The sequence below is a fragment of the Scyliorhinus torazame genome, chromosome 9, assembly GCF_047496885.1.
Source record: "Scyliorhinus torazame isolate Kashiwa2021f chromosome 9, sScyTor2.1, whole genome shotgun sequence".
NCBI classification, from domain to species: Eukaryota; Metazoa; Chordata; class Chondrichthyes; order Carcharhiniformes; family Scyliorhinidae; genus Scyliorhinus; species Scyliorhinus torazame.
The window spans coordinates 52,911,913-52,926,361 of NC_092715.1; the positions used below are offsets into that span (position 1 = coordinate 52,911,913).

The following is a 14,449-nucleotide window of genomic DNA, read 5'->3' on the forward strand; positions in this document are numbered from 1 at the left end:
TTTTCCTCTTTTGAGTTCAAGATTTTCATTTTACATTCGGTTATGGGATGTGGGCGTCACTGTTAGGCCAGCATTTATTGCCCTTCAGAAGGTGGTGGTGAGCTGCCTGCTTGAACCAGTGCAGTCCCGGAGGTGCAGGTACACCCACTGTGGTGTTAGGGAGGGAGTTCCAGGATTTTGCCCTAGCGACAGTGAAGGAAAGGAGCCATATTTTTCCAAGTCGTGGTGGTGAGTGACTTGCAGGGGAACCTCCAGGTGGGTTCCCAGGTAACTGCTGCCCTTGTCTTTCTAGATGGTAGTGGTCGTGGGTTTGGAAGGTGCTGTCTCAGGAACCCTGGTGAGTTCCTGCAGAGCATCTTGTAGATGGTACACACGGCTGCCACTGTTCGGCGGTGGTGGGGGGATTGAATGTTTGTGGACGAGGGAGAAACCAAACGGGTTGCTTTGTCCTTGATGGTGTCGAGCTTCTTGAGTGTTGTTTGAGCTTCACTCATCCAGGCAAGTGGAGAGTATTCCATTACACTCCTAACTTGTGCCTTGTAGATGGTGAACAGACTTTGGTGGGGTCAGGAGGTGAGTTACTCGCCGTAAGATTCCTAGCCTTTGATCTGCCCTGGTAGCCACAGTATCAATATGGCTAGTCCAGTTCAGTTTCTGATCAATGGTAACTCCCAGGATGTTGATTATGGGAGATTCAGCAATGGTAATGCCATTGAATGTCAAGGGGCGATGGTTAGAATTTGTTTTTAGAATTAGCATTACAATTTCTACAGTGCAGAAGGAGGCCATTCAGCCCCTTGTGTCTGCGCCAACCCTCTGAAAGAGCATCTTACCTAGGCCCACTCCCCCACCCTATCCTTGTAACCTAACTTGTACATCCCTGGACACTAAGGGACAATTTATCATGGCCAATCCACCTAACCTGCATATCTTTGGACTGTGTGAGGAAACTGCAGCACCCGGAGGAAACCCACGCAGACACGGCGAGAATGTGCAAACTCCACAGACAGTCGGCCAAAGATAGAATTGAACCTGGGTCCCTGGCGCTGTGAGACAGCAGTGCTAACCATTCTGCCACCGTGCCACATTTCTCTTGTTGGAAAGGGTCATTGCCTGGCGCTTGTGTGGTGCGAATGTAACTTGCCATTTGTCAGTCCAAAACTGGATATTGTCCAGGTAATGCTGCATTGGGACATGAACTGCTTCAGTATCTGAGGAATTGCGAATAGGAACATAGGAAATTGAAGCAGAAGGAGGCTATTTGGCCCTTTGAGCCTGTTCCGCCATTCATTACGATCATGGCTGATCATCAAGTAAAATGCCCTGATCTTGCCTTCCCCCATATCCCTTTATCCTTTTAGCCTCAGGAGCTGTATCTAATTCCTTCTTTAAATTACACAATGTTTTAGCCTCAAATGGTGCTGTATATTGTGCCGTCATCAACGAACATCCCCACTTCTGACCTTATGATGGAAGTGAGGTCATTGATGAAGCAGCTGAAGATGGTTCGGCCTGGGTAACTACCCTGAGGAACTCCCACAGTGATGTCCTGGAGTTGGTGTGATTGATCTCCAACCACCACAACCATCTTCCTTTATGCCAAGTATGACTCCAAACAGCAGAGAATTTCCCCCCTAATTCCCATTGACTTCATCTTAGCTAGGGCTCCTTGATGCCATACTCAGTCAAATGCTGCCTTCATGTCAAGGACAGTCACTGTCACCTCACCTCTGGTATTCAGTTGTTTTGTCCATGTTTGAACCAAGGCTGTAATGAGGTCAGGAACTGAGTGACCCTGGCAGAACCCAAACTGGGTGACCGTGAGCAGGTTATTGCTGAATAAGTGCTGCTTGATAGCAGTGTTGAAGACTTCTTCCATCACTCTTCTGATGATTGAGAGTAGACTGATGGGGTGATACGGGGTGATACAGGGTGAGGGTGGCACGGTAGCAGAGGGCGGCATGGTAGCACAGTGATTAGCAGGTTCGATTCCTGTGGTTAGCAGGTTCGATTCCTGGCTTGGGTCGCTGTCTGTGCGGAGTCTGCATGTTCTCCCCGTGTCTGCCTGGGTTTCCTCCGGGTGCTCCAGTTTCCTCCGACAAGTCCCAAAAGACGTGCTGTTAGGTAAATTGGACATTCTGAATTCTCCCTCAGTGTTCCTGAACAGGCGCCGGAATGTGGCGACTTGGGGCTTTTCACAGTAACTTCATTGCAGTGTCAATGTAAGCCTACTTGTGGCAATAAAGATTAAAAAAAAAAGATAATTGGCCATTGATGTATTACTGGTGAGACGATCGGCGGGATAACCGTGTCAAAACAAAGAACAAAGAACAGTACAGCACAGGAACAGGACCTTCGGCCCTCCAAGCCTGCGCCGATCGTGTGTCCTATCCCGACCAATTGCCTGCCCCCTTCTATACCCCATCTGTTCATGTTTTTCCAGATAGGTCTTAAAGATCGCTAACGTATCTGTCTCAACCACCTGGCAGTGCATTCCAGGCCACCACCACTCTCTGTGTAAAAAACTTCCCCCACACATCTCCATTGAACCTTCCCCCCTCACCTCGAACTTGTGCCCCCTTGTAATTGTCATTTCTGCCCTGGGAAAAAGCCTCCAACTGTTCACCCTATCTATACCCCTCAGGACTTCTATCATGTTGCCACTCAGCCTCCGTCTCTCTAGGGAGAACCCAGTTTATTCAATCTCTCCTCATAGCTAATGCCCCCCATACCAGGCAACATCCTGGTAAAGACGGTTCAAAGACATGCAGGTTAGGTGGATTGGCCATGATAAATTACCCTTAGTGACCAAAAGGGTTGGGAGGGGTTATTGGGTTACGGGACAGGGAGGAAGTGAGGGCTTAGGTGGGTCGGTGCAGACCCGATGGGCCGAATGGCCTCCTTCTGGACTGCATGTTCTATGTTCTATGTAAATCTTTTCTGGACTTTCTCCAAAGCCTCCACGTCCTTCTGGTAGTGTGGACCAAGTCCTCTTTGCAGAGACCAAAGAGCAGTTACTGATCAGAAACGATGGTAAAGTGTCTGCCATATAAGTACTGGTGGAATTTCTTGATACCAAAAAGTATTGACAGTCCTTCCTTCTCGATTTGTAAGTAGCATTTTTCGACCTCTGGCCTCTAGGCCTTTCAGTGCCATGGCCCACCTCATGGGGACAACACTACACCAACACCATATGGAGAGGCTTTGCAGGTCAGTTTGAGTTCTTTAGATCGGTCAAATAGGTTTGAGGAATGCTGCTGCAGTTGCTTTTCTCTGTTGAAAGCTTCCTCTTGGGAAGCCTTCCAAGACACGTAATGGTGCTTATTTAGCATAATATGCAAAGGAGCCAATACCGTTGATAAGTTTGGTAAAATAAAAAACTCAAAATCGATTTGAGTCCAGCTGAGGTTTTGGGGTAGACGCATCCTTTATCGCCTTGGCCCTGTCTTTCACGGGGTGTAATCCTTGTGCATCTGTACAGTGCCCCTGGTAGGTCACCTCAGTGGCTTGAAAGGTGCACTTCTCTTTCTTGAAGCACACTCCAGCCTCCTGAAATCTCTTTAACACCTCTTCTATATTTTCCAAGATGGCACTGGAGCGAGGTGACTTGCAAGCTGTGCCCAGCATACTCTCTAATTCTATCTTTTACTCTCCTTCTATGCTTCTAAAACTTCATTATAACTGTAACATTATATTCCGCAGTCTCTCATTCCTTCCCTATGTATGGTATGCATTGTCTGTATAGCATGCAACAAACAATACTTTTCACTGCATACTAATACATGTGACAATAATAAATCAAATCAAAAGTTTGCGAGATGCTTAGCCTCTGCTGATCCGGTTACAAATACATCACCAAGGTATACTACAACTCACGATAGCCCCAGTAGCAGACACTCAATTGTCCTTTGAAATATTGCACATGCTGAAGACATACCAAAAGGCAGTACTGGAACAGGTATTTGTGTGTGTATCATGACTTACCAGGAAGCATCATCTAATTCGAGTTGCTGGTACATGTGATTAATATCCAGCTTTGTGTAAAATTAACCTCTGGCCAGCTTTGCATACAGATCTTCAATTCTCGGGTTTGGATATTTATCCAGTGTGGTGCCTGATTAAATATTAGCTTATAATCGCCACAAATGCTGAACAGCTCAATAAGTAATACAGTTTGGGAAAAGAGAGCAGCAAATAGAAATTTACCCTGTTGGCAACACTCTTATAGCGAAGGAACAGATCCTGTGATCATAGAAACATAGAACTTACAGTGCAGAAGGAGGCCATTCGGCCCATCGAGTCTGCACCGGCTCTTGGAAAGAGCACCCTGCCCAAGGAATCTGATGATAAGTTTTGAGAGACAGTGGCGAAGTGGTATAATAATAATGATAATATTTATTATTGTCACAAGTAGGCTTACATTAACACTGCAATGAAGTTACTGTGAAAGTCCCCTAGTCACCTCACTCTGGCATCTGTTCGGCTAAAGTGAGGGAAAATTCAGAATGTCCAATTTACTGAACAAACACTTCTTTCGGGACTTGTGGGAGGAAACCGGAGCACCCGGAGGAAACCCACGCGGACACGGAGAGAACATGCAGACTCCACACAGATAGTGACCCAAGCCGGGAATCGAACCTGGGACCCTGGTGCTGTGAAGCAACAGTGCTAACCACTGTGCTACCATGCTGCCTATATTGTCACTGTACTAGTAAACCAGATACCTAGGGTAATGCTCTGGGTACTCAGGTTCAAATCCCGCAATGGCAGATGGTGAAATTTGAATTCAAGAAAAATCTGAAATTAAAAATCTAATGATGACCATGAAACCATTACCAATTGTCGTAAAAACCCATCTGGTTCACTAATGTCCTTCAGGGAAGGAAATCTGCTGTCCTTACCTGGTCTGACCTACATGTGACTCCAGACCCACAGCAATGCAGTTGACTCCTAACTGCCCCCTCAAGGGCAATAAATGCTGGCCCAGCCTGCAATGAGGCTGGTTTAGCTCACTGGGCTAAATCGCTGGCTTTTAAAGCAGACCAAGGCAGGCCAGCAGCACGGTTCAATTCCCGTACCAGCCTCCCCGAACAGGAGCCGGAATGTGGCGACGAGGGGCTTTTCACAGTAACTTCATTTGAAGCCTACTTGTGACAATAAGTGATTTTTATTTTCATTTCATTTCAATGCCCACGTCCCATGAACGAATAAAAAAAAAGGAATAAACAAAAACTTAAGAATATAAAAGAATTGGGAACTGGAGTGGGCTATTTTGCCCACTGAGTTTGTTCCCTGTGAATTCCCTTTGTCCCCAAAACTCTCTTTGGAATGTGCGCAATGGCTGAGCAGTCACAGATCTCTGGGGTAGATAATTCCAACGATTCCCCATGAGTGAAAAAATATCTAATCTCAGACCTAGATTACTAAACCTTTATTCTGGAACTGTAATCCCGTATTCTAAACTTTCCAGTCAGTGAAAACATTTTTCCAGCAATCACTTTTAGAAATGTATATGATTTAATTTGATCACCTAATGGGGCATTTTCACTTGAGCACGGCAAAGGAATTTCTTGCTGATGACCATCTACTGCTTTTCTTCATCTCAGGAACTAGTACTCCTCCATGTAAAACATTATTTGGTGGATGCACTGAGTTTAGCGAAGGTATATATTACAATCCCAGACCAGACCCCAACAGTGGCCAGAATATTGGACTGAAGCCCCAAAATATTAGTTTATTTTACGACTGTGCGGAAAGAATGATTCACAACAGGAGTGATTGCATGAAAAAATAGGGCTTTGGTATTTCTAAAACAAAACATTATTATAAATATAATATTAAACTTTTAACTTCACACCCGAAAAGAACAGTTTACAAATATCCCTTAACACAAATATACAATTTCCCTTAAACACCAGGAAAAGAAACATACAGCTTAGTCTGTCTTAAATTAGCTGTGCATAGAATAATGCTTGCTTTATAAAACAGATTTGGCTCCAGTTGGAACCCATTCAGACTCTGGCTGAATATCTTCAATTGGCTACTTCAACTAGGTTGTTTTAGCCTCTTCCATGTTTTCAGGCAAGACTGCTTTGCTTTAAAATGTTATCGCTTTTTTTAACTATTCTATTTGGAAGGAATTGTGGACCCAGAGTTAGGCAGATCAGAACTCAGCTCCTCTCTCTCTCTCAAAGTTTCTCCAAATTCACTGTCTCTCTGCCTTTCAAAGCTCCACCCAGCAATGACCTCATCTGTCCAAGCTGAAAAACAACTTATCTTTGCAGGCTACAAAAACATATTGGGTGAAATTCTCCGGAAACGGCGCGATATCCACCGACTGTCGCCCAAAACGGCGCAAATCAGATGGGCATTGCGCCGCCCCAAAGGTGCGGAATGCTCCGCATCTTTGGGGGCCGAGCCCCAACCTTAAGGGGCTAGGTCGCTGCCGGCCGGATTTCCGCCCTGCCAGCTGGCGGAAAAGGCCTTTGGTGCCCCGCCAGCTGGCGCGGAAATGACATCTCCAGGCGGCGCATGCGCGGGGGCCTCAGCAGCAACTGACAGCATTCCCACGCATGCGCAGTGGAGAGAGTCTCTTCCGCCTCCGCCATGGTGGAGACCGTGGCGAAAGCGGAAGGGAAAGAGTGCCCCCACGGCACAGGCCCGCCCGCGGATTGGTGGGCCCCGATCGCGGGCCAAGCCACCGTGGGGGCCCCCCCCTGGGGCCAGATCGCCCCGCCCCCCCCCCAGGACCCCGGAGCCCGCCCGCGCCGCCTTGTCCCGCCGGTAAGGTAGGTGGTTTAATTTACGCCGGCGGGACAGGCATTTTAGCGGCGGGACTTCAGCCCATCCGGGCCGGAGAATCGCGTGGGGGGGCCCGCCAACCGGCGCGGGGCAATTCCCGCCCCCGCCGAATCTCCGGTGCCGGAGACTTCGGCAACCGACGGGGGCGGGATTCACGCCAGCCCCCGGCGATTCTCCGACCTGGCGGGGGGTCGGAGGATTTCGCTCATTAACTCCCCAGGGACTTCCCCAGGCAAAACACTATGCATTAACCCAGACTGAAAAACACATTCCTTGTCAATTTCACCTGCTGTTTCCTAGAATCCAAACAAAATTCTTTTTAAACAAACGCATTCTAACCCAGGTTTTTAAACCCTTAAATTGCCTACTACATTTATAATCCAGTTTTCCTAACATCTTCCAATTGTCACACATAGAATGCAGAGTAGGACATTTTAATGTTTATCATCAAGAATAACTCAATAGAACCACTGCTGACTGAGCCCTGAAGGGCACAGCTAGCATTGTGGGCTTGCAGCTGGTTGTGGCAGAACCATCATAGATGCCAGTATTCAGCCAATCCAATTCCCTCAGCTTGCACTGGATGCAGCAAAATCTATGGGCTCTGATAACATCCTGGCTGTAGTGCAGAAGACCTGTGCTCTAGAATAACCATGCCCTTAGCGAAGCTATTCCAGTATAGTCACACACTGCCCATCTACTTAGTAGTGTGGAGAAATGCCTGAAAATGCCCTGTCCACAAAATACAGGATAAATCCAAACAGGCAATTTCTGGCCCTTCCGCTTTCTCCCAATCATCAGTAAAATTATGTGGATTGATGAGACAGGACTTTCTCCTAGACAGGGGCAGTATTTTCACCTCCTGACTATTGAGGGCCACTAGATGCAGGTCTTCCCCTGACATTAATGCTGGGATGGGTGGAGCCCACCTTTACTGCCTGACAGCACAGTGGGAGCACATTCACCACGTGATGAGCAGTAGATTCAGCACCACCTTCTCCAAGGCAACAAGGCAATAAATGCCAGCCTTGCCGGTGACATCCACATCCCAAGGCGAAGGTAAAGACAGGATTAAGGGGGCAGAATTCAATGAAAGATTTTTAAAAGTCTGAATGGTTTTGGGAGAGTAAATAATAAAAGGTCGTGTCTAAACGTTAGCAAATTGGTTAGATGTGGCAGCAATGGGGGATTATGCCTGCATAAGTAACCGGGAAGTTGGGAGAATTTTTTAACATACAGGATTATTAGAACATAGAATGCTTCACTACTAATGGTATTACTACCTGAGACTGTAAATAGACAAGTTTGCACCACCCAAAGTGAAGAGCACAATGACAAATCCGAAACCAAAGGAGATGATTTGTTCATTGAACATGAAGAGCACAATAACAAATCCGAAACAAAAAAAGTTGATTTGTATATTGAAGAATACTACTCAGACATGGCTGAGTTATTCGGATATGATAATCATAGCATCAGCGACACGGTTGAAAAGCTCAATACGACTCTACTCATGGTAGATGAATCCAATACCATGATGCAATGGCTGATCGTTGATACATTGGATGACAGCAACCTGTCAATGAGCCAAGAAGAAAACAACGCCACACAGAGAGTACTGACCGACTCCGTTGAGGGAGCACAGATCGACTCCACAGAGAGAACACTGCACGACTCCACACAGAGAGCGATGAAAGACTCCACACAGAGAGCAAGCATCCACAGAGAGCTCATTGACAGACTCCAGAATGGAAGCAATTAAAGACTCCAAAGCGACAACCATGCATGAAGAAGACTATGAAGGTCTATTCATCTTATTTGAGCAACTAGAAGCAGACTATGAAAGTCTACCCAGGTCATTTGAACAACAGAAAGATGACTATGAAGGTCTATCTACCTTATTTGATGAACAAGAAGACAATGAATGTCTAACCACTGTATGTACGAATAGTGACACAGTGATCACAATTGACATACAAGATGTGCAAGATCACAGCGAGACTGACAGATCTCAGCTCGTATGTACAGAAACACTCAACTATCAAAGTAATACTACTCATGAGTCCAGTGAGACCACGTCAATTGAAACCGCATCTACTCTAAACTACCCACAAGAAAATGAAATCTTGAAGATTTTGACTCCATAAGAGGAGCACCAAGAAACCAAAGATGATTAAAATGAACCTGAAATGATTCTAGAAGAGGAGCATCAAGAGATCAAAGATGAAGCAGATCAACCAGAAATGACTCCAGAAGAGGAGCACCAAGGAATCAAAGAGGAATCAAATCAACCTCAAATGACTGATGTCACCAGGATCAATGCAACATCAGATCATTTTCACAAATCTCAAGTTGAAACACTCAATGAAACATCAGATACAAACAAAGGACACTGATACCAATACCTTTGAGTATGACTCAAATTATCCACAAGGAACAGTCATTGAGCACAACAAAAACAACAACAGAAACAACAAGAATGACAAAAACAACATCAAGAACAACAACCAAAACAACAAAAACAACAACAAGAAGCACAACAAAGACAACAACAGAAATGAGAAGCACAGCAGAAACAACAAGAACAATAACGAAAACAACAAAGACAGAAACAACAAAAACAACAACAATGAAACAACAACCTGTACAACATGGTACAACTCTTGCACATGAAGGACAATGTAACAGCACAATCCAAAACAATGGCAAGAGTACAAACATAACATGGCATGACAACAAATTTCACGAAGTCACATTTGCTCCAAGACAAAGAAGCAAAACAGTTAAGGCGAATGTAACACAGAATCGCTAGCACAAGCATAGAAAAAAAAGTCAAAGTCAGACAACGAAGTGATTCAACCATTTGAATACCTCATGATGACCTGTTGGGACTGAACCACAAGCAAAAGGAAAAAAAAACCTAAAAACTAAATGTATTAACTTTTGACTGATTAACTCATTGATATTATGTAATGCATTTGCAAACTGCATCCATTATGTTTGTTCAATTTTCTTTAAAACATACAGAAAATATGTAACACAAGAAAAAAAGGGGGATGTAGTGATCTCTATGTGCATGTACATAAGGGGTTAATGTGTAATCAGTAGCATCAGATGATCACTCGAGGGCCGGACCGGCAGGGGTATAAAAGCAACCCCATTGTGCCTCTCTTTCTCTCTTTCAGGTGTACTGTGACCAGGACAGGAGTATAAGATTAGCTCAGATGGTTAGTGTAGTTAAGCATAGTTACTGTAGTTTGATCTTGTTGACCTTATCACTAGTATCAATGTTAAAGTAAAGAACTCACGCAATTATTGTTATAGTTACTCAATAAACCTTTTATTACTACTGGACGAGTTTGAGTCTTCTTCATCGAGATTCAGAAAACCTCATCAGCAACCAAGGTTTGAGTAACACATATTACACTCAGTAGTATATGAAAACACACAAAGAAGTGTAATAAAACATGATACAAGAGTGTAATAAAATAACAGCTCAAGGTGAAGAGCTGTTAGACGCACTTTCTTTTGTGTTGACTCTTCTATGAATTTGGAAAAAACTCTGCAGTTTAGAATAGATATGTATCGGTGTATTCAAAACACATAATTATGTCCAACAATCTTCAATTGTTCCTGTCCATGTACAGTGAAAGACAGACCAAAACATAGGCCTGAATTATTCGGATGAGAAATCTGGAGAGTCAGCAGGGACTACATTCCTGCCAACTCCAACAAGCCTGCTGACGTATTATGCTCTAATGCAGAAGACGGGACTTCCATCTGTCACGGGCAGGAATCTTGCCTTGCAGAACTGCGGGCCAATCAGACTGGCTGGCAGCTCTCCAGGCCCTCAAGACACACCGCTGTAGTTGTCGGAATAGGCACTGCAGCAATGTGCCTGGGACGGAGTGCCATGGGGCTCCGGCAAGGGGAGGGTAGGAGACACCTCGGGGGAAATTGCTTGGGGAGGCGTGGTGGCGATTGAGGTTCCAGGGATATGGCGGTGGGTGGGAGAGAAGGTCTGGATGCCTTCACGGGAGGGTGTCCAGCATCAGAAGGGAGCTCCTGATGGAGGCACTATCAACCCCTGCCCAAAAAGTAGGCTTTAAAGATTTCTAATCCCCCGCACCCCTCCCACACATCATCTCCCTGACAGCGTAAAAATTGAGGAAATTGAGGAGAAGGGTGGGCTTCCCACGCCCACCCACCAACACTCCATTCTCTCCTTCCTCCAAAACCCCCCCACTCAGAGGCCCTGTCTATCCTACTGTAAAATTGCTTTCATGTCTAGGCGGGCTAGAGAATTCAGTCCATGGGATTTCACGCTCTCAAAATCCATGTGCGCGGGGGTGGGTGGGGGGGGGGGGGGGGGAGGGGGTGGGGAGGTGGGGGGGTGACGGGGGGGAGCATAAAATTCTGGCCATAATTCATGATAATCAATTTATGTATATGGTTTTCTCACCTGATTTCCGTGAGAGAATTTATAATCTTAAAATGTCTTAATACCGCTTGTAAATGTTCAGCTTTAAGCCATTCCTCCGCCATCACAACTTTGGCAAAATCTTTATTCATATTTGACAACATCTGAAAGTGCAAAAAGGAAAGCAGCTTACAGGTAGCAATTCTCGGAAGAGACTTTAGGGCCCAGAACTCTGGGGTGAGATTGTCCGTTTCTGCGACTAAGGGCACGATCATCCGGCCTCATTACACTCGCATTCAAGCGTAACGAGGCCGGTGAATAGGCGCAGTGGCCAAAAATGGGAACTGAGCCAGGCGCCAAACAGTTTGCGATGTGACCGGCCTGCTCCCGTAGGTGAATTCGGAATCCCGCCATAGCATGTTGAGAAACCACTTAAGACCCATTTCCATACAATTACCGAGAGTCACCCATCATCCAATGGCCTCCTGTCATTCAACGGCCACCCCAGCAAGTGCTCATGCTGGCGCCAATTAGTACTCCTTTTCAAAAACGTGAACCTGGCGGAAGGGCTTCTGTGGGGAGCCGAGGAGGTGAGTAGCCATCTTTGCTAACAGGCAAAGAGCCTGGACGCTGGGTTTGCCACTTCTGTGCTCGGTGGGGACGGGTGACCCTGCAGCCTAAAGGCCAGGGGATGCATTCACCGTTGGCCGACGCCGATATCGTAATAGGCGATCGGGTGGAGAATCAACTCCGATGCCCAAATGGGGGCCGCCGCCGGTTTGACCCCGGCCAGCCATGCTCCGCCCCCTTAGAAATGGCGTAATCGCATCGCGCACCGCACACCGTTGCACCGGCTTAGGGGCGTCAGTGGCCGGCCCTCCTACGATGCTCCGCCCCCGATGGGCCACGTTCCCGACCGCGCGGGGCATGTGTGGTCTCAGCAGTCGGGAAACCGGCGGGGCGGCTGCGGACTGTGTCCAGCGCCGCCACACTCAGCCAGGATCCGTGACACTGGCTGGGTTGGCTTCCGCAGGGGCTGGAGGGACTGGTGGGGGTTGGCCAGGGGGTGGCCTGTGTGGTCACGGATAGTGGGTCGGGTCCGACTGCAGTTCATCAGCTGTGCACATGCGCGGCCTGGGATCCGGCTATTCTCCGGCCGTTTTCGGCACGGGTGCTGGGAGTTTCACCCGGCGCTGCTGCTGTCTCTCACCGGTCCCGGAATTGGTGAGAGGTCAGCGTTGATTTTTTTCATCGCAAACCTCCTGCAAATTCTCTGTTCGAGCCAGCACTAAGCCGCTGAAATGGAGAATCCAGCCCAGATGAGGCCCTCGAAGCCCTCTATGTGGACTCCAGAGCCAGTTTTCAAAAAGCAAGTCATGTTTGAATAGGTGATGACAGTGTGGGGGAGTGACAGTGTGAGCTGGTGACAATGAGTTTGGGATGAGAGTATGTAAGGGGTGCATGTGTGAGGGGCGTGTGTGCAGGGGCAGAATGTGTCCAAAAGTCTGGCTCACTCCCAGTGTCAGGCTTTTCATTCATCCTCATCCCCTCTCAGATTGGCTGAGGGTGACTGTGTACCCTGAGTCTGGGGGTGAGCCTGAAACACGCACTCTCACTCGATTACACTTTAATACTCATCTTCATTTATGAATCATTCAGCCAGATTCTCCATTCCTGAGACTAAGGGCGGGATTCTCCGCTTGCTGACGGCGGTTTCGAAATCGCCGATCATGCGGAGAATCCCTTTTTATGACCGAATCGGGGGCGACGCCTGTTTTCGGATGCTCCGCCCCCTCCAAAACGGCATCAAGGGGCTGGTTTAGCACAGGGCTAAATAGCTGGCTTTGAAAGCAGACCAAGGTAGGTCAGCAGCACGGGGAGGGGGGTGCGTGCTTCGGTGAGGGCTGGTGGGGGGTGGTGAGGGGGTGTCCAGGGGGGCACTATCTGGCAGGTCGGATCCACGTGCGGCCGCCGCCATGTTGTACGGCGCGACTGCTACAGGCAGGTCATCGGCGTGCGCATGCGCGGCCAGATGCCCGGCAATTCTCCAGCTGTTTATTTCCTGAAGGCCGTGTGTTTTACATGGCCATGGGTTTCATCGGTCGGAATGTCGGGGCTGGGGCCTCGCCGATTTTTTTCATCATAGAACTAGACACTTCCTACGGACATAGCCTCAAAATCGGAGAATTCAGCGGGCGACCTTGTACCCCGTCCCGGGAAGGAGGTTGCCAGCCGCCACCATTCGCCATGTCTGGGCGCAGGTGGCAAAGGCCTTCAGCAACATTGTGCTTCCGGACAGTAGTGGTGGAAGAAACTGCAGAACCTCCTCAGGGCGGCCAGGGTGAGTCGGCAGCACTGCGCCCCTTTCACTAACCCCCGTCCCACACACCCCTTAACTCACCCTTCCTACCTGAGGGGCATCCAAACCCCCACCCTGCACCACATGCTAGCACCCATACCGGCTGTCATGGCCACTGAAGCCACCAGGTATCCACCCCTGGGCTGCATGCATCAGACTATCTAACACTGTTGTTTTATGTTTCCCCCCCAGGAGAAGGCTGCCCAAAACTGCTGGGAGTGGGAGAAGACTGGAGGGTAACCGCCAGACCTGCCACCCCTCATTGCGGCTATCTGATCAGGTGAACCCATACCCCAAAAAAGTTGCAAAAATATTAATTGAAAGGATTATCATACTTCCTGCAACTCTTTAAGTGTAGGTACAGGTTTGGCAGTGTACCCCTGATATTTGAACCAGGAGATGATGATTTGCAAACAATGGTATAGAGCACCCCATCCTTCGTCATTTTCATTGTCCTGCATACAGTGGTGAAATTCGTAGCTTCCACTCAGTAGATAAATCTGTTCCAAAGGAAATAAAGCATAATATTTGTAAACTCAAGCGTGCTTTAAATTGATTCAAAATATTTGGTTCCCCCAGCCTGAGGCCAACCTATGCAACATAAAAATGCTTGTGACGATAAATAATTCTGTTATTATGGTTATTTCACTTTACTTAAACAGTATGTAGTTTTGTAAGTTTAAGTATGTACCTTAAACTGCTCCGGGTCCGGAAGAGGCAGATGCTCATGCACATTTAGCAAGTAATCACTTACTACCTCTTCACCTGGAAAATTAAAAGCCATGGGACGACGCAAGTAGGGTACACTGGTCAGACCAAGTTCAGCATGCAGTTCCTGTACACATCAAAAAAATGCATACATTTTAATC

At 47.3% G+C, this 14,449-nt stretch overlaps 1 protein-coding gene across 1 annotated transcript in view; it reads right to left on the reverse strand.

Annotated features, from left to right (window-relative positions):
• Positions 1–14,449, reverse strand: part of LOC140429985 (ufm1-specific protease 2-like) — a 107,142-nt gene that overhangs the window by 27,421 nt on the left and 65,272 nt on the right. The window contains exons 7-9 of the mRNA XM_072517561.1: positions 14,272–14,415; positions 13,916–14,080; positions 11,264–11,385 (exon numbers count right to left, since the gene is read on the reverse strand). Of these exons, the coding sequence (XP_072373662.1) occupies positions 11,264–11,385; positions 13,916–14,080; positions 14,272–14,415 (431 nt within the window). The remainder of the gene's footprint in view (positions 1–11,263; positions 11,386–13,915; positions 14,081–14,271; positions 14,416–14,449) is intronic.